This window comes from Magallana gigas, chromosome 1 (assembly GCF_963853765.1).
Source record: "Magallana gigas chromosome 1, xbMagGiga1.1, whole genome shotgun sequence".
NCBI lineage: Eukaryota > Metazoa > Mollusca > Bivalvia > Ostreida > Ostreidae > Magallana > Magallana gigas.
Genome location: NC_088853.1, coordinates 27,121,019 through 27,145,369, shown reverse-complemented (window position 1 = coordinate 27,145,369; position 24,351 = coordinate 27,121,019). Strand labels below are relative to the sequence as shown.

Genomic DNA, 24,351 nt, shown 5'->3' with positions numbered 1-24,351 from the left:
GTGACCAACCAAGTTCATATACCAGTGAACTTTTTAACTGGTTATTTATTTCCTAATGTTAATATAAGTTATAACAGATGTAAACCTGTGACAAAAAGGTTTAAATACATAAGAATGTAAATTCAGAAACATACTCAGCAAAACTCTATTTTTCAACCAATAGATAAAATTGTGTCACGTGTTTCTAAATGTCTCTCTTTCGCAGATGTATTGTTTACTTGATCCACAACTCTCGTCACACCAAGTTAGGCCGTACGGTCGATGAAGGCAGAGGCAGTCCTGGTTCTGGTAGTTATTCGGTTGTCCTCCATACCAATCGCTGTAGGAGAAGACGAGGTTAGTAGAATGCCACACCCATTTTCCTTCAACATCCTTGTCTGTTCCTCCCAGCCAAACACTTTCTATTACAATGCACAGAGAATCGCTTTTATCAAATATATGAGTGGCTTACTGTGCATTAATATTACTTCGATTTGGTAAATTAACGGTTCCCAGGATATACAAATTCATGAACTATGACTGCAGTGATTGTAATTGATTCTGCTTTTTAACTCATAGCGTACACTTTGATTGTATATCCTTATTACAAAAATTGTGACCCCTCCCTTTTCCTTAACAAACATATATTTTTGTTTTTTGTCTAAGAAAAATAATAGGTGTTTAAGAATAATAAACGTTGAATTCAGCGTTAGTCATTCAATGTTATTTATATATTCATTAATATGCCTAGTGATAAACGTTTGATATTTTGAGTGCTGCAGAAGGAGTATGATATTGAGTTTATTTGGGTATTTTAAAAAGCAAAATTAAGCTATTGGGTCTAAGTCGTCTGATAAATTTTATCATGTTTCATAAAAAACAACTCTAATCATTCGAGGAAATAACATACACGATGTATGCTAATTTATTTTTTTTCAGTGTTACAAGAAAGATTGATTTTAATATCATAAAAGTCCTAAATATCATGCTCTTGAAAAGCGTACTAGCGTATCAGACTCACCTGTCAAATTATGTGCGAGAATAAGAATGTAGGCGTCTTCTTCAGGCGATTCAACTTCTACTAGTTTTGCTCCCTTCGCATTACAATACAACTGAAAAGAAATATGTTTTCTTTTTTTTAAATTTTCCTTGACGTAATGCTAATATGTAATAATATCAATATTCCCTTTTCACTCTTTTGAAGTTCCATTCTATTCCACCGTTATCTATATTTTAATCAGCAGAGCACCCTACTCAAAGTACTCAGAATTGGGGGCTAATAGTACCAAGGGATATATAGACGATTTCAAATTTAAAATAGCATTACTAATAACTTTGTAAAAAGAGCCGTTTAATTCACTTCTTTGATAAATAATCTATGAGTTTCACTTTTATATGTTTTTAAACAGAAGAATTCCATTTCACAGAAATAATGAAATAAAAAAAAATGAATGATTCCACACTCACTTGAGCATTATTCCATGTAACTGCTTCTAATCCCAACAAGTACTCAGAGTTCATGAAAGTATTCCACTCTTAGAAAAATATAGGAAAATTCTTTAGAAATAAACTTATATGTATCATAGTAGTGCATAAATTGGCGTCAAATTTTTATGTACAAATTTAATAAGATCAATTTGGCTAAAGTATAGCGGCAAATAATTAGCCTTAGGGATAAAAGATGAATAAAAAAGATACAATGCCTCTTAACATACTTTCACCAATAACTTTTAAAACTTATATTAATTATTATTATTAATTAATAATAATTTTTATTATCAATTATATCAGTTGCATATTTTGTTTATCACATAGCTGTCCATACATACATTAAACAAATCCTTAAAAATTTCCTGAATATTTTCATTTAATAACGTTTTTAACATTTATCACATGTGTTTTATTGGTGCAATATTTTGATGAAAAATAGCTAATGTAGTTGCCTATTTCCTCGAGGTTCTTCAAATTCAAAATTTAATGTTCACTTCGTTTTCTAAATTTGTAATTGCATAGTAAATATTTTGAGACAGTACAAACAAAATTTTCAAAACTGATAACAAAAGTCAAATACAGGATAAGTTACACTACTAAAAATATAACAAAAGTAATTAAAAATGACATAAAAATCAAATTATACTTTGAGTAGGGACAATTCTAAAATCTGTTTTGTAATATTTGTGTTTTTTCCTAAAATGAACATAACGTGGAAAAGCATTCCTGTGAGTTTATGATAAACTATGCATTATTTGAATTAATAGCATGTGAAAATGACATCAATTTCGTTTTTCAGGGGTACGTGCCAAACTGTATCGTTATACTTTTGGTTCATGAAAGTACAGCGCAAACTTAATAAAAAAAAGATTTCTGTATATCGATTCGATGGTACAACAAAACAATTATTTAAGTGTACGTTACATTTTTAATGATTTTATAGTTTAAACGATTTGGTCATTCAATCAAACTCTGTAAACTACTTTATGCAGACATCTGTAAACACCATGAGCTAATATAGGACTCACTACAGAACTGTTACATCCCCTAAGGCAGTGTGTGCATATTAAACAATTAAGTATGCTTAATTCATACAATTTTATATATTTATTTAAGTTCAGCTACTACTTGTTCTACGTAAAGCGTGAATTGCGTAGACTAGGTACAAATTGTGACAAAAGTGATTTGTTTTTTTTAAACTTTGTCTAAGTGGTTGTGAAAGATTTTGATATTCCTAATCATCACTCCTTTAAGGTGCGCGAAATATATGCGCAAAGAGAAGTAGGTCCGTTGTCCTGAAATGACGAGGCAATGAAATGTATTGGTATCACATATATCGTATCGATCTTGCTAAGACATTCCATTAATTAGCTGTGTCTTATTATTTGGTTGACCAAAATGACTTTCTCCAAAGGTTACTTCTAATCATTCTACCATTTTTTAATATCATACTTAAAGAAAAAAAAACAATGTAATCAATCGACAAAAATAACAATATTTGAGGAAAACACTTGTAAGAAAAAAGCCATCTTAGTGGAAAAAGTAAACATACATAGATGTGATAATTAGCAAAACTTACTTGTTCGGTAATACTTCCAACCTGATTCGTTAATAATTGTGTTATCTGGTCTACAAAAAGCATGAACTCTACATGTTTGAGTGACCGAGTTAAATCCAAAACACTCGCAATTTTCTTGTTGACAAAGAACAGTGCACAAAGAAGATGAAGAATGATCGTAATCTGCTAGAATATTATCCACCACGACTCTATCGTTAAAGATTTGTTCTACCTGTAAAACCCGGTATTCTGGAGTGCATAATTGTACTTTTATGCAGATAATGATAACAAAGAAAGTGGTTGAAAAAGTAGACATTGTACATTGGACCAGGTCAATTAACTTATAAGAATCTTGTGACGAATTGGACGAACTCCACAAGAATGCTAATCGCGTGTGTCATCATCAATAATGATAAAGATCTTCAATGGATGTAATGAAGTATATCAGCAAATAATTGATCAAACTTTGCATCACATTAAGCATTCAAAATCAATTCTAAAATCGCACTTCAAATAAATAATGCATTGTTTGGTAAATTTTTTGTAGTAATTACCAAAATTAATAGCCCGACTTAGAGTGTTCTTCAATTTTCCTCTCTTTTAGATACATCTACTCGATAATAATCATTTGAATAATAAATAACTTGTCATTGAGTTAGACAATGTTGTTATTGTTAGCGATGCATGTCGATATTAATGTAGATTAAAGTACATTATGATAAGAATTCTCTTATTGATCTACAATTTTCACCTTTTGCAATATTTGACCAAAAAGTATGATTTTAAAAATGTTTGGAATAATTATATTTTGCACTCTCTGCATAACTGTGAAATTGTGCGTTTCTACATTCCGGGTGTTTTCGGGTAAAACGAGAATGAAGTCATGGTTGATACTCTTCTAGCAGAATACGGTCATTTTCAATAATTTTTACAAATGCAACTTAGCAAATGGTAGAAAAGTCATGTCATGAAGAAGTTGTATTTTGCAAAAGTACAAATAGTACTTGACTAACAGATTTCTAATAAAACTATTACCATAAAACGAGTAAACTTAGATTACTTATATCCTACTGTATGGCTAAAACTTCGCCAACGTTCTACATCTAACAAATATTTAAATGCCAACACACAATTGGGTTGTCAAAATCTTTGATTTTTGATAACTAAAACAAATCAATTTATTATTATTGTAAATGCACAAATATCACAAAATTAATATAAATATAAAATGACCCTCCTTTTGGTAACTGGTTACAAGCTTGATTTAATGTCGCGACATGATAAAAACCGAGGAGCGGATGGAAGTTCTAACATTAACTAGATTTGGAATGATAAAAAAATTTAACAGGCCATTTTATTTAATTAACACGTAATAGTTTTATAAAATTAAGGAAAGAAAAATACACTTTTATATGTAGTCAATATTAAAACATATTCGATATGTTTGCGGTTAAATAAACCCATTTGTGTAAGACGCAATTCTTTTGTACTTGCACTTAACAAGAGCAATAAACACCAGAAATAAAATACAATTTTTTTTTGCTTTTGCGTTCTTGCATAACAAAAAGTCATTCCCACACAATCTTCAATATTCAACATCAATATTCTGCAATATTCAACATCAACCATATCTGAAAACTTCGGAAGTTTTTATTCGACAAGCAGCTTGCCATATATGTTCAATAGCACATTACCATAATGCCGGTATACTCAATAAAAAACTAATCAAGTACTAATTACCACAACCATACACTTTAAACTTTCCTGTGCAAAGTTTGAACGCCAGAATGACTACATATCGAACAAGACTTACCTGTAAAACCTGAAGCCCCGCCCCTTACTCTTATTGGCGTTTCCACAAAAGAAAATAATTTTATTCTAATTCACCGAGTACAACCGAAATAAATATACATAAATGTAGTGTTTTAGATAACCGCCGATCAATAAGTAGTTCAGCCGCGATCGATCACCTTGGCCGCAGACAAGTGATAATAGTTTCCGTAATGGTACACACAAGCAGCTCAGATTTTAGATTTCAAATGCATGCAGTTTAATAGCTTTTTTTTTTAATCCGTAATTAGTGTTTTGCTCGAAAAAAGAAAAAGAATGCTCATATTTTCTATTTTTTCGTTTTTAAAGAATTGTTCACTACAGCATGTTATGATCTTAGAAAAAATGGCTTAAAGTCCCTAGATAAAAGATACTTTTAAAAAAATCCAATTTTCTTATGAATTGAAGCATTCCGTATAAGCCGGTACACCTTCAATGGTAACTTAATGACATTTGTACGCACAAAGACTTTCGTTAACTTTGCAAAATTGAAGCTAAAACTGGTCTACACATATTACTTTTCACCCTCATATATTCAATATAAGATAACAAAAACAATTTTATGAGATTAATAAAACCTCAAACAACATTTTTAGCAGGGCGTCCATATCGTAAAATTTGCCGCTATAGAGTTATAAAGCAAAGATTTTTATGGGATCTAGATCTCTAATTTAAGGAGCAGCCCCTTTTTGGTATGGTATCAAATGAAAGCCCTTAATATTTTGCAAAACTTTTGTGATATATATGTTTAGAAAATATTTAAAACTAAAAACGTTATGGAGCAAAAATATGAACAAAATTCAGCATTTTTAGGAATACAAAATTTGATTTGATTTTTTAAAGTAGTATACGTGGGTTAATCAAACAAATAAAACTGGGAGGACAACGTTCAAGGTGTCTATATTAAAGATTTGCAATTTAACTCGAAGCCTTTTGCAGATACTGTGGTTTCATTTATATTCAAGGGTATCAATATTCGTGGATAAAGTGAAAATCACAGTTTTTAGGATATGCAAATTCGTGGCCAATCAAGATGTTAATAGAAATTGCACTTCAATGAATACTTAATTTCGTGGATCAACTTCATAACGAAATCTTCGAAAATTAGTATTCAACAAATATTGCTAAAATCACAGTACACGAGAAGCAAAAAAATTATTTATACAGAGAAAAATTATCCCAAAAAATATTATGTTTAAAGTTTTATTTGGCGAGTATTGGCCGTGACATAAATGAAATGTGGGATGCCATTGACAACATCTGGGCAAACCCACTCAAACAAATGTCACAACAAATATTCATCAACAATCAACACATCATCAATATTATAGTTTGAAATTGACAACCCCGGGTTTACCGCGGATGGTAACATATTTAAGTACTTTAAACTTATTTAATAATATGTTGAATTATTGTTTAATGAAAATTATATAATAAGACAAGAACAACTATACATAATTCACTGGTTCAACAGTTCAGCAACTTCACATGCACAAATCAATTGTCACAATGTTTTTCAATAAGTCAGCACAACAATACATAGGCATCAGTTGATTTGGTGCGCGCAAACGCCATCCCGACTTAATTTTTGTTTTGCATACAATATACAGTAATTCAAATATTTTCTCATGAAATAAAGGCACCTATTTTCTATGGAAGAAAATAAATGCCAATATTTAAAGGAAAAAAATTCAAAACTGGAAGCAGCAATTTCTCAATTTGTTGTGCTCTAGTACGCTATTTTTATTTCCAATGTACCCTAAAATCTGAATAAAATCGGATGAAAAACAAACGAAACGTTCCTGTTTGAATAACTACAGCAAAGCTCGTTGCAAAGCAACAAGTGAATCTTCCTTTTATCTCGAAAGTAAAGTTGGAAGTTCCTGTAAGATGCAGTTTATATTTGACAAAGACAAGATTACAAAGAACACATTTTTTCCAGGAGAGTCACACTGTCTATTGTTTTTAAATTAGAAGACTAAAACAGCACGTAAGTTAACGTATAATCTTCTTTATTTACTCTTTAATATCGTAAAAATAGGAGTTATTTCTGTTTGTAGCTAAATGAATAATTCCATGTATGCATTACAGCAAGAAGCAAATATTGTGAATTGGATACCAACAGACCGCTCGGTAGTCTAGCCGCGTCCCATTTCCTCGGCCGCATGTAAGGAATCGGATATGTAATTGTTCTCATACACAGCTCGGTATCCAGCTAAATTTTAAATGCGACTCAAATGCAGTGCAAAGAAGCAGTTATTTTATCCATAATGTGTTTCACTAGAATGGGAACTCTATACACTTTCCGCAGGGGCGGATGCAGGATTTGTAGTTAGGGGGGCGTGGATAAAATTATTGAGGCAGGGGGTCTGGGGACCGCCGTGGGTCCAGGGGGCAAAGCCCCGGAAGCTCCTGGGTTTTCGTGTATTTTGAAGGTAAAACCAGGCTCAAAATAGTGGTATTTTTTTTAGTTATGTACACTTTTAAAAGATGAAATAAGCAATAAAAATAAACAAACAAGATAAAGTTTTCATTTCTTTTAATCACCAGTTGGATTTTCAAGCAACATCCGTCTTGGATTTCTGGAAACAAATATGTCAATGATTTTACTGACATCTACCTTGATGTCTTTATGTATAAACAAAAGCATAAGAGCATTAAATCGCTCTCCTCCCATCGTAGAACGCAGATAACTCTTGATAAATCGTAAAGATGAATTGGCCCTTATTGTTACTTATACCTAATACATGTATTGGATTAAAAACAAAATATTTTAGGCATTTATAAACTCCCAAAATTAACCAGGTTATCAAAGTTACAAGATACTAATGACGTTACGGTATCTGACCCCCTATTAGCTGTAAGAAATATCTGATGCATCAAATCTTCAATATTCTTATATTAAAATAGTCTATTTACCAAGAAAAAAAATCATAAAATATACAGTAATTAATTAATGATTGCACATAGACCATCTGGTTTTAAATGCAATTATATATTTACCTTCGACAAGCTTTTAAATATTCAGAAATTGTTTGCTTGCATCGCAATAAGGAAATGACAGCGCAGTCTACACTTAAAACAAAACTGCTGGGATTTCCAGCCGATACTTGGTCGAAGCCCCAAGTTCAGGGCCTTATGGGAATTTGATGCAGCCACCATAATGAAATGACCAACACTGCTTGTTTTAAACACAGTTTAATGGGTTTGTTATCAGAACAAGTCAACATGCATTAGGATCAGATGTTTAAGATGTTTATAGAGAAGCAGAATTACAGTCAGCATAGCACAGCTGGTGTATTAATGAGGTGTAACATTGAGTCAGGCATAATTATTAATAAAGTGAAACACAAAATGCTAACTTTTCTATGTAAAATATATCAATTCATCAACAGTCATGCATACTTTGAAAATTTTAGGAGGGGGGGGGGGGCGTGCGCCCTCCACGCCCCCCCCCCCTTAAATCCGCCAGTGTTCCGTACCTAAGCTGGAACACTGTCAACGGTAGCTTTATGTCAGTTATACGCATAAAAACCTCGTTTAGTTGCCAAATGATCACAGATACATGGTAACAAGTAATACTTTTTACCCATATTGCGCGATACCTGCACCAAATATTATTCGCAGCAATGTTAAGGCGTCCCGATGCTAAAATACGGCTGGAAAACGATATTATTTGAATCATCCCAAAAATACTTTGACCAGGAGTATTTCTTAAAATCTATATTACATTTACTGACACCGGTGTTAAACATTATATTTGATGCATTTTTGTGACGTCATATGTACTTTGTAATCACGTGACGGGCGAATCCTAATATTGCAAATGATTTATTTAAATCGCATCGGCGCAGCTGATTAATGTCATTAAATCATAAATATTTTTAAGAAAAATCCTTTGTTAAAGACCGGGGTTGACCTCGTTGAATATCCACACGGACGGCAATTAAGCATGTAAGGAAGCAGGCCCCTCCTCCAAACTGATAACACTGCAGAGTGAATCTATTAATAGATAGCTGCATACCAGAAGCACGTGCTGATCAGAGAACTACATAATTTTAATGGTCATTTAATAATGAAACGGTGTGCATAGTGCCTTTCACTGATTTTCATCTTTATGTAATAAGCATCTAAACATGCATGTCCTTCTAAATTGATCACTGCCAATACAAACATCCCTTTTGTTGTTTTGTGTTTTGTATCTAGAGCTTTGTTAAAACATCTATCATAGTAAGCATCATTTCTTCACATACATGTAATTATTTAGAAAATACTTTAAACTTTAAAAAACCTAAGAAATTCACTGGTCAGAATAACTCTTATCAACAACAGTGTGGTTTAAGTTCAAGAGGCTAATGCACAACTAGTCCTGACTCAGTGAGGAATCCCTCCCGCCAAATGTCAATAAATCAGCCTCCAAATCTGCAAATGGGAAAGAGGTACCAGGGAGGAAAACTATATTTACCTGATGATTTTGCATGTGGGCCTGAACTTTGATTATCAGAAATATTTGAAAAAAATATTCCCATACAATTTATTAAATCAGATGTTAAGGTTACAAACTGTAATTCACTGTAGTACATTACAAGCTCAAGTTTCCTTTTGGTTTACCTATACCCTAATAAAATTCCCTTCAAAACATTCTTGTAATCCAAATTATGGCGGAAAAAGATCAAACAGGGTGAATTGGAAGGAAGAGAAATTGTAAAGTTTTTCAACTCATAAATTTGGATGTAGAAGAATTATCAACTAGTGATCTAAGATAGCGCAAAATGTTGGTGAGACAGATGAAGACTGATGATTACAGGGGAGTTTGTTGAATAATTGATCTTCTGTGCGATTCTGTCAGAACAGCAATAACTTAAGAATGTCGCCAATGTTTATGCAGACCCATTAGAAGCTGTCCGATATGGTGGAAATCAAATTTTGGAAAGAAATAAGACTTTATTGAAGGGATAAAATTTTGACAATACGGTTTTACAGAGCTGTATTCTAGACCCAAAAAACATCTGTGGAAAAGTTGGATTCTTCACTAGAATAATGATATCAGCATGATCATTGGCATCAGTGCATAGGATTTCTTCTAAAATTTCTCAATTAATGTGATGACCTATATATCTATTATTTAAAACTGCTATAACCTGTGGCATTGGAGGCCCCATGCATCAACAGATATGGAAACTTGATACTATCAGTGTGAAGCTGCAGGACTGACTCTCCATCTCTACACACGCGAGTGTTCTTTTTCTTTGTTTTTGATTACCAGTGATGATAGAGTAATAAATCAATTACAAGAATTACTTAGTGTTATTTAGTTTTTAGGTAAGACAAGCTGTTCCACCATTTACTGTGCGTCTCTAGCAATAGGCATTTCCGGTAGGAATGTAAAATAAATATTTCGTTTTAAAAGATTTTGTTGAAACATTAAAAAAAATCATCAAAATAATGCACACTAATCGAAAGCGATTTACAAAACATTGGGGTAAATCCTTAGGTTTTCCAAGCACGATTCACATTGGTACTTATATTCTCTACCAGTTTTTCGAAAAAAAATCTAAAATTGTGTTGATCTTTCATCTGCGCAAAGCTTGTTTTACATGCATGAAAATGTCTTCATTCAGTTGATTACAAGTACATGTAGCAGGGAGAGTCTCTAAACCACTAGTTTATCAACAGTCTTTTACTTAAAACGAAGCTTTAAACTGCCAATTATTTGATACGGGTTTTTAATATGATGAATTCTGTCTAGCATTAACGGCAGTATGCGGTATTATACTGGTTTGATATATTTCACTTCATCGTTAAGAAAAATTCCTGCGAACTGTCGACAGGAATGCAGATCGTGACGGCAAATTTAATTATGACGTCATATCGAATGAAGTACAGGCAAATGCCTTTCTACATATCGCTGCAAAATCCATCGGGAAGCATTAACATGCCCGTGTTGTAACGACATAAATAAGATCAAAATGAACAACTTCTCTACCGACAACCACATCAAAATCTTAACCACTTTTAAGTTAAAAAGTAAAAACTTTCAAGTGCTCTATGTCCTTAATTCTAGGGACCAGCGCCTTTTCTTTATATCAAACAAAAGAGCTTGTAAATATTAATCTTTTTTTTTTACATGTCTATGAACCATGAAAAATCACAACGCTTTTTAAAACTCCATTTTTGAGCCCTACCGCGCTCTGGCTAGGTTTTGCTATGCAAATATGAATGAGTTGGTACAAATTAGCAATCTGTTGTATACAATCCGTGAAATTTCGAAGTCAGTATCTTACGTAGTTTATGAGAACACACTTGGATAAACCAAAACCCTAAAAATCAAAAAAAATTCCAATAGCTCAAAAACGGAAATAAAGTCATCAACCAAAAAATTGTTGATAAGGTTTAGGACACAGTCAGTGAAATTTGAAAAATTCTTGCAAATCGATGGAGCCGTTTTTGAAAAATTGCGTGCATAAAATTGGTATGGTTTGAAACAAAGAATCCAAGGAATAAGAATAAGGTCCTCCGTTGGAACCGGAAGACCTTTATGGTGATAGTAAAAAAAACCAATAGAATAACAAAAGAGTCTTCCATTGATTATTTTTAATCTTTTGAAATGATCGTGGATACAACAGTAAGATATCATTCTTGCGACGTTTGTTGGATCAGACTTACATTTTATGCAAAACTGACAACACGTTCAAATGATTACTTTCAAACCTGTATTCATATGTTGCATACTCTGCATGAATGTAAAAATATGCCGTTCGGCAATGCGAACATTACAGGTAGAACAGATCTTTTACAATAAAATCGTGTTGGATAATCTTCTAGCAGAATACAGCGACTTCTCGCGTACGCTATGTTCCGCTGTTTGTTCTCAAGAAAACTGTGAGTGTTTCGGTTTCAACTCAGTCACAGAAACATGTCGAATTCACTACTTTTGTAGACCAGATAATATATTGTTAAATGAATCAGGATGGAAATATTACAGATCTAGAACAGGTTCGTAATGTATATTTTATTTCTTTTCCACTCAAATGATACTTTTAAGGAGGTAGGCACCTGAAATACTAGTAATGTCAATCCTCTGAAAACCACTTAGATATCCAGGTGGGGACCTAAAATCTTCATTTATTGTATTTGTGACCAATGCAGCCCAAAACAAAACGATTATTTGTCTAAAAATATTGCTAAAATTTGGCATGGAAATTCAATATTGGAAGGAATCAACGCAAATATATATATATATATATATATATATATATATATATATATATATATATATATATATATATATATATATATATATATATATATATATATATATATATATATATATATATGTAGAACTTTATTGGAGCTCAATACAGTATGAAGTCGAAAACTATAAAAGTAATATATAATTCAAAGTTTAAAAAAATTTGCTTTACTGGTGACTTCAGATGTTAAGAGTTTTACAAAATTAAGGATTCATCAATTGATAACGCAAAAAAAAAATTATATTAATATATATAATAGTGATGCCACCTTCCCAAAACTTTGCGTACAAATAAAGATATATTAATGTCACATGTAAAAGTAACACAAGTAAAGATCACATCTCAAAAAATTGAGATATTGCATGAAATAAGCTAATTTTAGGCAAAAATAGACATTATTTTTTTTTTCTTGACTTCTATGAAATATAAGCTAAATATGCCAGAATTCATGTATATCTATATAAATATCAAAATATTTTTCAAATATATTTTTCAGAACAACAATAATATTTTGTAATACACAGACAATCTTGAAGTTTGTCTACGCTGAAAATTAGGAGGTGGAAATAACAGTGCTCTAAAACTATTGAGTTATGAAAATTGTTCATTTTCTTCGTGAAAAACTTCCGCCATAAAATATAGTCTCTTACTAAACTCTGTAAATATTTTAATTTCTTTTAACACTTTTATTAGATATGGTATTTTCGGTATGTAAAATATAGATATACAAAACTAATTAAGATATAATGCAGAATTTTCAGACTAGTGGTGACATAAAATAGTTACCCAAAAAGAGAGGAACGCACCTCTTTAAAACAGTGTTTTACATGGCTCTTGGAAAGACTACCGTTCATAGAAGTTGATGTACAATTTTTTTAAATGTTCTCTTTCTTATATTATCAATGCATTAACTTTTTGCCAAAAATAACGTTCATGTAAGAGTAAGTCTAGGAGAAAATAGGGTACGAGCTTTATTCATCAAAATTTCATCGCAGTATATATGTTAGATGACACTTTTCGTTGAAAATTTATTGTTAGATTTTACAAACACAAAAAATAATAATGAAGATTTGACTTTGATACTGAAGTGTAATATCAGAGTTGGAGTGGCATGTATTATCCAGAAAATGTATGATTTCTTACTTTAGGATGGGAAACATTTATAAACTCTGAATACTTTGTGGGCTTAGATGCTGTTACGTGGAATGAGGCCAAGGTGAGTTGGAAACCTTAGAACATTTATTTTAAATTTTTGAACAAACAATTATCAATTTATATTGTTAGATTCAGTAGTATATTCTCACTATATCACTCTATGTAGACAAATAATCAATAATTGAAATATTAGCTCGTCCGGAAAATATTGACCGGTCAATATTTTTTAAATATTGACCGGTCAATTTATTCACGAATAAATCTTCGAGACTCCAAAACAAAGTGACGTCATGAAAGGCAATCAGTCAAGGCAAGTAAACAACAAACGCGCAGTGCGACAGATCGCCATCATAACGGGGGTATGCAATAGCAAATTATTGTGAGATAAAATCAGGTAAAATATCATTAGCTTATTTCCTACGGACGGTGGAATATCACCAGTGACCTTTTGATGCCGGCGATAAATTAACTTTGCGTAAAATTAAATTTGTAAATTCTATGTTGAGCGAAGGAAATTATGGCGATCTGTTTTTGAATCCTCTCTTGAGTTTTGGTTTGTTCCTTCATATAACAAATGTTGACTGAGTTTTTGGGCAACGTTGATTTGTAAATTGTTGCATTAATCAATTATATACTTTGATCATACACGTAAAAGTAGAATTTCTTTACGTTATCTGTTTTATCTTTTCTTTTTGTTCAATTACAATATGTCACTGTTTTAAAAAGCATTGTTTTCTCTCTTTTCAGGGAAACTGTACGATAAAGGGGACAAAATTAGTTGAAGTTGAATCTTCTGAAGAAAACACTTTTATTTTAACTATGGCTGTAAAAATGACAAGTTAGTTTATTTTTGTTTTGTAAAAATTTTATACATTTCCACTCTTTTTAAAATTAATGACAACCGTGGTTTTGCATATACTATTTTTTTATCTCTTCCATCGAATGGGAGAGGTTGCAAAACATATTATGAAAACAGTGACAGACAAAATCGGACGAAATATACCTTTTGATATATAAAAGGTCTAAAAAAAAGTTCAGTTTACTTTGTGTATGTGAAAAACAGATTAATCGTTAACAATGAGTAAACAATGTTATTGGGAAGCATCGAAACAAACTACAAGTTGGTTAATCATTACTCACTAGGTGCAAAAACTAGTTATAAAACATCAATTGATACCAACATTGTACAACCTGAAACTATATGATTCAAACTTATTTCACAAATAATAACGACCACAATTACTGTTGAATTTAAAGTTTTGATTTAAATTTTTAAATTAAATGTCATTCGAAGTGTTCAAAATTGAAATTTTACAACATTGAAACTACATCATTGTTTTGTTATTTCACAAACAATGTGGAATTCAATGTATTGATTTCCATTTCATTAAGAAAGCGTTTGGCTGGGAGGAACCGACCATCAGGTAGAGGGAAAATGGGTGTGGCAGTCGACCAACTCTGAGCTCTCATACAGCGCTTGGGAGAAGATATCTGGACAACCGAATAACTTAAACAACCAGGACTGTCTCTGTCTTGACCGAAGTCTCGGCTTTGCCTGGAGTGACAGGGAATGTTGGATACGGTATCAATATTTCTGCGAAAGAGAGCTTTTTACAGACTCATAAAATTGACATTATTTTAAGTTTAATATGCTGAATTTAACTTTTGGTATAAAGGGTAAATGTATTTAGTACTTATTAAAACTTAAAGTTTTATCAAAAAATGAATTGTTGACTCCTTAAAATGTATGTATAAATGTTCTTCATTAATATCATAAATAATAAATAATTCTTAAACTTTTTAAGCAGTATATTTCCACATATTAATCAGATCAGTTTATAATTGGTATATTGTAAACGCGTTTATTACCTAGATTGGAAATATTTCCAGCCGTGTATCTGTAAGCTGAGACTTTTTCTTTTTTTTCGGAACAATGAGTCATGTCATTTTGAAATTGATCAAGCTATAGATCATTTGGATTTAAAATGTGTAAACTTAAATTTAAAAGGAGCTCTTTCACTCAAGAAGATCAAAGTGTACAAATTGCATAAATTGTCCAGATTCAATCCAATTTCTGTCATTAGAAGCATTTTTGCAGCATTGATTCAATGAAATCATTTTTTTAAACAAGCTTGACAATAATGTATTTTAAATCTGCGTATCTAACAGCAATGTCATTAGTAGACTATTCCTTCAGTTGACAGAGAGTTTTTTTATTACTTGACAATTAGATAGCTAAGGATCTGCACTAATAAGTCGATATATTTGCTTTATTTTCCTTTCATTCTTTTTCTCGATTTTTTCATTTTTTTTTTCGTCTTAAAATGCGTGGAGACAAACACTGTATACGTAGTTATTGATTTTGATAAATTGATGTTTGTTATTTGACAAATCAAATATACATGTAAGTTAGATAAATGGTATTTAATATTCTGTTTTATATGTGAGGTTTGATTATAAACTGAACCAAAATTTGTTATAAGTAGGTTTAATAAAGTGATAAGAAATATTTAAATCCCTGCGTCACAGATATATTGTAACAGTACAACCAAAATCTTTGCAAACATAGTTACATAGTAATAGCTAGTGCAGCGGCGGCGGCATGCGCCACGAGTTTTAACGACACCGCCTTAGCGAACAGAAAAGTAAACTACTGCTATCTTAAGGCATGTCGCCAAATTAAACAAAGTATTTTCCAACAGTTACGACGAGTTTCAGTTCAATTTTACATATGACGACAATTCCTAGTTCAATTCTAATTAATACGTTTTCGGTGCTACCGTTGTGGCGAGCGCAGGAAGAGTTATATTGCGTCTTTCTCAACATAGTGATGTATTGACAGTTATCAACTTAAATCAAAGAATTTTGTAAAAAGAGAGAGAGAAAGAGGAGAAAGTTAAAGAGAAAGAGGAGAGAGAGAGAGGAGACAGAGAGAGAGAGAGAAAGAGAGAGAGAGAAAAATATAATATTTCTAAATTTTCAAAATTCTTACAAAAAACATATACTTAAATGCTTCCCCCTAAAACTGTTCTTTACTTTTGGAGAAAATTGATCAGTCTGTAAAATGAACTTTATATTTAATTTGGTAAAAAGTGTAAACGATAAATTTCATATCATTTATTTGTACCTTGTTTGTATCTTACTTTTATTTTTTCCCCTGTTTCAGAGTCTTTCTTTTAGATCTTTTTTCTTCTTTTTTTTTGCATTCTAATTGCATATATTGTATCTAAATCCACAGTCGCTGTTTGTAGGTTTGTAATTCCCAATTTTTCAAGTTAATGGTTTAACAATAGGAAAAATCTGCATAAAAATTTTAAATGTTGATTTTTTTCTATTCATTCATTTTTATTTCGTTCAAAATGTTCTCTTTTTTATTTCCTTTCTACTTAAACTTACTGTACATGTATGCAAACTTATCTTAAAATTGCATCAATATAACAGTAAAGTATGGCGCCTGCTGGTATACATAATATATCTTGATCAAACCCAAAATAAAAAAAATCATCTGAGGTAGGTATCACAGTTTATGCTAAAATAGCTACAAAAGGCATACAAATGTTTGATTCATTTCTTAATTTAACAATTTTATTTAAATATAGCTCGAGATCACTGTGACGTCATGCGTTAAAATCTATTTTCATTTGTTTACGTATCTCAATTCATTACCAAGGAATGGAGGTATGTAAAAATTCTCTTTGGTATCACCTTAACTTGTGTGGTACTCAAAACGATCTTCAGACCTCAAGGCATCGTAATTTACGAGTTAAATGTTAGCCATTTCTGACAGAGCACCACGGGAAAAAACATTAGAGAGCATTATGGCACGTAGACAATTTTTTTCTTGATGGGCCTCTAGGCTTATTTCGTTATTTTTCGCGCGCACTAGTTCTTAGTTCACTGGTTCACTGGCTCGCAATTATAACTCCTGTTTCAGAAGGACTGTTTTAATAAGTTTTTGGCGCTTTGACATTCACAAATGAGTAGTAATTATCAAGTTAGCAAGTATTTGCTTTCAATTTTATGTTCTCAAATCAATACAGTAAAACTCGTTTAGTACGAACACGGATATTGCGATTTGACGGATATAGCGAAGTCATCTTGGATCCCCATCTATGTAAATTTAATGAATTTCTTATACGGTTAAAACGAATTACAGATATAACGAAGTAATTTCTTAGGTCCCAGTGACTTCGTTATAACCAAGTTTTGCTGTACTAGTATTCATATGGCTGTTGTAATGGCCGAGCGAATTCAAAACTTTGGCAGAAGGGGAGGGGTACTATTACCGTATAACGGGTATTTTCTGCGGTTGTTTATTTTCTGCGGTATTTTGCGGATAAGAAAAATCCGCAAAAATTCAAAACGCAAAATATTTATTAAAAAAATCACTAATTTTGACACTATTTAAAATACAAGCTATAATTTTCAAACGTGATCAGTCTGTTATTAGGGGGCTCTGCGTCGTATTTCACACCTAATTATCTCATGTTACCTGTGTGATATCAATTATAGCTGAACAGATATAAGGACTGTGTGTTTAGTCGAGTATGAAATAAAAATGATCTAAGAAAAGTTCACAAGCAGTATTTAGTAGACCTGTAAAACATTTGAGAGTTGGTTCTCATTCACCGTGAACGCGGTAAGAATGTCGATTTTAAGATATGTAAAGCGCGGAAGTATTCTTCCAAATCCTAACAGACAGTTATCGGCAAGTTTATCCCCTAGATTGATCCAAGAGTGTAACACAAGGGTGTCTGAAGTTATGGATAAATTTACAACGCCAAATTTGAGCAAAAAACATGGTTCATATTCGACCTATTCACCCAGGGACCGAGCCATAATCGGGAACTGCGCCGCTGAACATGGACCTGCCGCAGCTATGAGAAAATTCAAAGCCGATAATTCAGAATTAAAAGAGTCCACAACAAGATATTTTAGACATTCATATAAACGCGACCTTACAAACAGAAAAAGAAAATAAGACTTTGAAATAAAAACGCTACAATATTGTAAGTTTGGTTTTCTAGTTTACGTTCCCTATTAAGGCAAATCCAGTAAACATATGTTTTTTTGTTTTTGCGGTCTAATGTAACCGCAGAAATTGAAAACGCAGAATATAATTGGATACTTTTTAGGGGTTAAACCGCAAAAATTTCAAGCCGCAGAAAATACCCGTTATACGGTAGTTAAAGGACAGGTGACACAAAATCATTTTCTTCTAAAAACATTTTCATTGATAAATATAAATCAGTTTATAACAATTTTTCCATTTGACTAGCATCAGATAAGAACACACAGCTCAATTAAGTGTGCTGAAAATCCCAGCTGCAACAGATCTCCGAGTTTTGCCGATCTTTAATGAGATAATTAAGAAACCCCTGTGCGTTATTCGTCAAAGATGACATAGTCAGCTATCGGCTACATAGTAAACAGAGCAATGGACGAGGATTTATTTACACGTACAGGATAGTGTATTTGTGTTGCAAATGATGCTTTTGAAATAAAGCATTATCAGATTAAAGTGAATTAATTAAAAGCATATTTTATTGAAAAGTTAAGTGTATGAACCCTCACCTGAAAACAAAGTAGTAAGATTATAGAATGTACAAGATTACATGTTGTATTATTGGTTAATGGAGTTTTGGAGAAATTTTGTGTACATAAGATAGTGGTAATAGAAATTGATAAAAAGTAATTAAATTAGAATGAATCTGAAGATTCTGTGATTGATAATCATTTATAGCAGATTATCAGCCAGAAAAGCAACCACTTGTTCAGATTGTCAGTATTCAGTAAAGTTTGAAATATATTGTTTGAATATGCATATTAATCAAATCATGCATATCCAAAACATTGATTTGAATAAGTTGATATTAATCTAAATATTATTTTTCTTTAAAAAAACCTCAACTGGAAGCACGATGAGTTAGATTTTTATTATATCACATATAAATCCTTTTTTGTGTACTATTTGTAACAATTGGTGTTGCTGTAAAAAAAATAATTCATTGTCCATCTGAATCTGATGTCAGTATATAAGAAGTCATCAGTGTGCATAACAGCTCGTTTTTGGGCTTTTTGTTTAAGTTTGATCAATAGAGAATAAATTATACACAACTCAGAAGTACTACCAAAAAATGATCTTCATAAACTATTAAAAGAAAGATCAAATTACATTTGGATAAAATTCAAGGAGTCTGAGATTAAAACGTTTTTAAAACCTGAATACTATGTTAAAAATCTACTGTTTCAGTCTTTACTGATTATGAAAATTGGTAGTTCTTTTAATTAAATTTCAATAAACAAACATGATCAAATACCATACTAAACAAGAGGCCCATGGGCCACATCGCTCACCTGAGGAACAATAGGTATGATAAAATCAGCTTAATGGAGTCATAATACAAACTATCTGGACAATGTACAATAATACATGTTGATCCTGTATAAATAAAATCCATTTTCCCCTGGATATTCTTATGTTTATAATCATTAGTCCCTTTTCTAACAGGACGATTTTATAGTCATATCATATGTTGAGTATTGCAGTTCTCAAAAAGATCCTTAACAATTGTTTATATATGGGATATAAACGTACATAAACTCTGAACCTTCTTGTGAGGCCAAAGAATTGTCCTGGGGCCAAAGTCTTAACAATTATAAAGAATCATCTGGCTGATTAGTTTCTGAGAAGAAGATTTTTAAAGATTTACCATATATATTCCTTTGTTAAACTTTGAACCCCCATTGTGGCCCCACCCTACCCCTGGGGATCATGATTTTCACAACTTTGAATTTACACTACCTGAGGACGCTTCCACACAAGTTTAAGCTTTCCTAGCTGATTAGTTTCTGAGAAGAAGATTTTTAAAGATTTACCATATATATTCCTATGTAAAACTTTGACCTTCCATTGTGGTCCCACCCTACCCCCGGGGGTCATGATTTTCACAACTATGAATCTACACTACCTGATGATGCTTCCACACAAGTGTCAGCTTTACTGGCTGATTAGTTTCTGAGAAGAAGATTTTTAAAAATTTACTCTATATATTCCTATGTAAAACTTCGATCCCCCATTGTGGCCCCACCCTACCCCCGGGGGTCATGATTTTCACAACTTTGAATCTACACTACCTGAGGATGCTTCCACACAAGTGTCAGCTTTCCTGGCTGATTAGTTTCTGAGAAGAAGATTTTTAAAGATTTACTCTATATATTCCCCATGTAAAAAAACTTCGACACCTCATTGTGGCCCCACCCTACCCCTGGGGATCATGAATTTCACAACTATGAATTTACACTACCTGAGGATGCTTCCACACAAGTTTCAGCTTTCCTGGCTGATTAGTTTCTGAAAGGAAGATTTTTAAAGATTTACTTTATATATTCCTATGTTAAACTTCGACACCCCATTGTGGCCTAACCCTACCCCAGGGGGTCATGATTTTTACAACTGTGAATTTACACTACCTGAGGATGCTTCCACACAAGTTTCAGCTTTCCTGGTCTTATGCTTCATGAGAAGAAGATGTTTAAAGATTTACTCTATATATTCCTATGTTAAATTTCGACCCCCAATTGTGGCCCCACCCTACCCCCGGGGGTCATGACTTTCACAAATTAGAATTTACACTACCTGAGGATGCTTCCACACAAGTTTCAGCTTTCCTGGTCTTATGGTTCATGAGAAGAAGATTTTTAAAGATTTACTCTATATATTCCTATGTAAAACTTTGACCCCATTGTGGCCCCACCCTACCCTCGAAGGTCATGATTTTCACAAATTAGAATTTACACTACCTGAGGATGCTTCCACACAAGTTTCAGCTTTCCTGGTCTTATGGTTCATGAGAAGAAGATTTTTAAAGATTTACCCTATATATTCCTATGTTAAATTTCGACCCCCCATTGTGGCCCCACCCTACCCTCGGGGGTCATGATTTTCACAAATTAGAATTTACACTACCTGAGGATGCTTCCACACAAGTTTCAGCTTTCCTGGTCTTATGGTTCATGAGAAGAAGATTTTCAAAGATTTACTCTGTATATTCCTATGTAAAACTTCGACCCCCCCATTGTGGCCCCACCCTACCCCCGGGGGTCATGATTTTCACAAATTAGAATCTACACTACCAGATGATGCTTCCACACAAGTTTCAGCTTTCCTGGTCTTATGGTTCATGAGAAGAAGATTTTTGAAAATTTCTCGAAAATTTTCATAAATTCCTAATTATCTCCCTTTGCAAAAGGGCGTAATCCTTAATTTTCACAAATTTTAATCCCCTTAGGCTAAGGATGCTTTGTGCCAAGTTTGGTTGAAATTGGCCCAGTGGTTCTTGAGAAGATGTTGAAAATGTGAAAAGTTTACAGACAGACGGACGGACAGACGGACAGACAGACAGACAGACGGACGACAGACAAAATGTGATCAGAATAGCTCACTTGAGCTTTCAGCTCGGTGAGCTAAAAATGAAATTAAAAGATGTTTCGGTTATTAGTATTAAGATTAAGGCATAGAACCCTGATTTTGTGGAACTAAAGAAATTAACAAACATATTTGCTTACAGGTACCAGGATTTCAGGTAATACTTCTAAAATCAAAAAATCCTTTATTAAGTCCAATTAATTTAATTAGGGTTTATTTAGGGTTTAAGATCCAGTGAAATTCCTGGTTACGAAAAGTATCTATACATTATCACTTAGTACTATGTGTTGACAAAACAAAATCCTTTCTTTAGAAACAATGATTCCATGTTTTTGATGATTTTTATCTTTTAAAAATCCGACATATTTTTTCCAGCATGAAGTATATAGATCAATGAAAAGTTAACAGTACAGGTCACAATTTTTACTCCTATTCATAATTGCTGAGGAAACAGAAATGGGGTTTCTAAGCTTAGAATAACTCTGTTTATGTACTGGGTTCTCAAACTTTTAATAGCAGTGAGCAAAAGTTAATGACTTCAGATTTTAGATAAGAGCAATTTAGAAATCTCTATGGTTGTAAGATACAGCGAATGGGCAGTGTGTCGGCTATTAAGTTGCACCGAAGGTTTCCGATCTCAGAGGCTTCAGATATGCATATTGAGGTCACGTGTCTTATCAGCTCAGTAATTCAGCAATAGCTGTGAAACAGATGGGAGTAGTAAGGAAAATTTTGCAGAAATTGTATCCCACTCACAATTCAACTTATTGGTCAATGTTTTTGTGATTGTGTCACATGTCCTTTAAACTTTGTTGGGTTTTTTGTTTGTGATCGGCTTCGGCCGATCACTGTTGTGTCCATATGACGCATCCGGAAAATGCTTCCACGTGCGTACACATTCCGCTTGCATAAGTAGTTATTATAAAAAGTTGAAGCTTTGGTTTAGTAACATTTATATAACATTTTACTCAGTTTTATTTCAATTCATTTACCTTAAGAGATGTAAATACAAATTGACCTGTTAATTAAAGAATGCACATTTTGTCTCACAAGTAAGAATTTCGATCGAGAGATTCATTCAGTAATGCAGTGGACATCGATGAACTGACCTCGATCATAAGAAGATGCTCCATGAAATGACCTCGATCTATTGATGTTGCATAATAGCAGCTAGGAAGACGGCTTGATTTATAAACAAGGATACGTTATAATGCGACCTCAATGGCAAGTTTTAATGTCATTCAATGTTTTTCAGTCGCATTAAATTATTTTAATACAACTCTTTCTTTGTATACGTGTTTCGCGAAGAGCCCTACTCTGTATTCTGAAGAAGAAGAAGAAGAAGAAGAAGAAGAAGAAGAAGAAGAAGAAGAAGAAGAAGAAGATACATTAACATTTAATAATTACGTTAAAAATATTAAACTAGACAAGGAGTTTACAAACGGCTTTCCCAAAATTTATTTCGGTACTTATCTAATTATTTTACATCAAACTGATAATATTGATTGCTTCTAGATATCTATATATCTTTATTGCCGATCATTCTTTTAAAAGGAATACTTGTTTAATATTTCTCGTAGTTTTTATTTACGGCTATGTTTAAGTGTTTTAACTCAGCAGTGCATACCGCTCTATGTTGTTGATTTTCAATTTCATAATTAATGATTACATGCGATTGCAGACAAATCTATACTTATAGCGAGCGCAGCGAGGCGGCGCGAAGCGACGCTCGCGTAGCGAGCTCCATAGACAACGTGTACGAACGGAGGAAATTCGAGTTGAAATCTGCACATTGTTCAAAGAAAATTTTATGAGGCCACGTGAAAACGTTCTACTATCCCAGTGATCCTTTGCGGTGCATAGCAACAAGGTGGAACAGGAAGCGTTTCTGAGGAAAATTCTTACCTGTAAATCGCATACATCATTTGCATTTAACAATAAATAATCCTTTTAAAAACATTAAAGTAAACAACACATATGCTTACGTAAAAAACTGTACCTATGACGTCATTTCCTTCCCCGAATTTGTCCGACAATTTACGAAAACTGTCGAGCGCAAAAAATTAAGTATGACGTCACAGTGATCTCGCGTTTTATATTCCCGCGATACATTTAGAGGTGGATCAAGCATCTGTACTGAATGTAACGTGTAGAAAGTACTCAGTAGGGAGTCACCAATACTGATACTTCGCTCGCTATTAACAGTGACTCTTTGGCTGATTAGTTTTGTTTTGATGATTTTTTTTTTTGCTCAGTAAATACACATGCAAGTTCCATGCTAAATTTATTGTCATATTGATCCAATCATTGTATTTACGTTAGGTAGGTGACAAAAAATTATTAAAAAAGAAAAGTCTAATCGTTATTAGATCTACGTGTAGCCACGTCATTTTGAAATGAATAAATAAAAGAAAAAAATTAAACTGTTAAAATATCTACATGTATTTGTTATAGTTGCATATGTGCATGGTCAATCGCGGCAAACCTTTCAATAATATTGGATATCACACACTAAAAAGAGGGGGAGGGCACATATGTCTACAACGCTTATATAGCGTACAAAAATTAAAAAGATTAAAAACAAAATTGATGTCACAGAGGAAAATAATTAAAACACCGGTAACAACAAGGAACAAAATGAGAAATAACACAGACAC

General features: G+C 32.6%; 1 protein-coding gene across 1 annotated transcript; it reads left to right on the top strand.

Moving 5' to 3' along the window:
• The first annotated feature begins 244 nt into the window (after positions 1–244).
• Positions 245–15,062, top strand: LOC105319096 (perlucin-like protein). Its single transcript, XM_066078447.1, has 4 exons — positions 245–336; positions 13,260–13,327; positions 14,014–14,104; positions 14,659–15,062. Exons 3-4 carry the CDS (start codon positions 14,086–14,088, stop codon positions 14,889–14,891), a joined length of 252 nt encoding a protein of 83 aa, XP_065934519.1. The 5' UTR covers positions 245–336; positions 13,260–13,327; positions 14,014–14,085; the 3' UTR covers positions 14,892–15,062.
• The last annotated feature ends 9,289 nt before the right edge of the window (positions 15,063–24,351 follow it).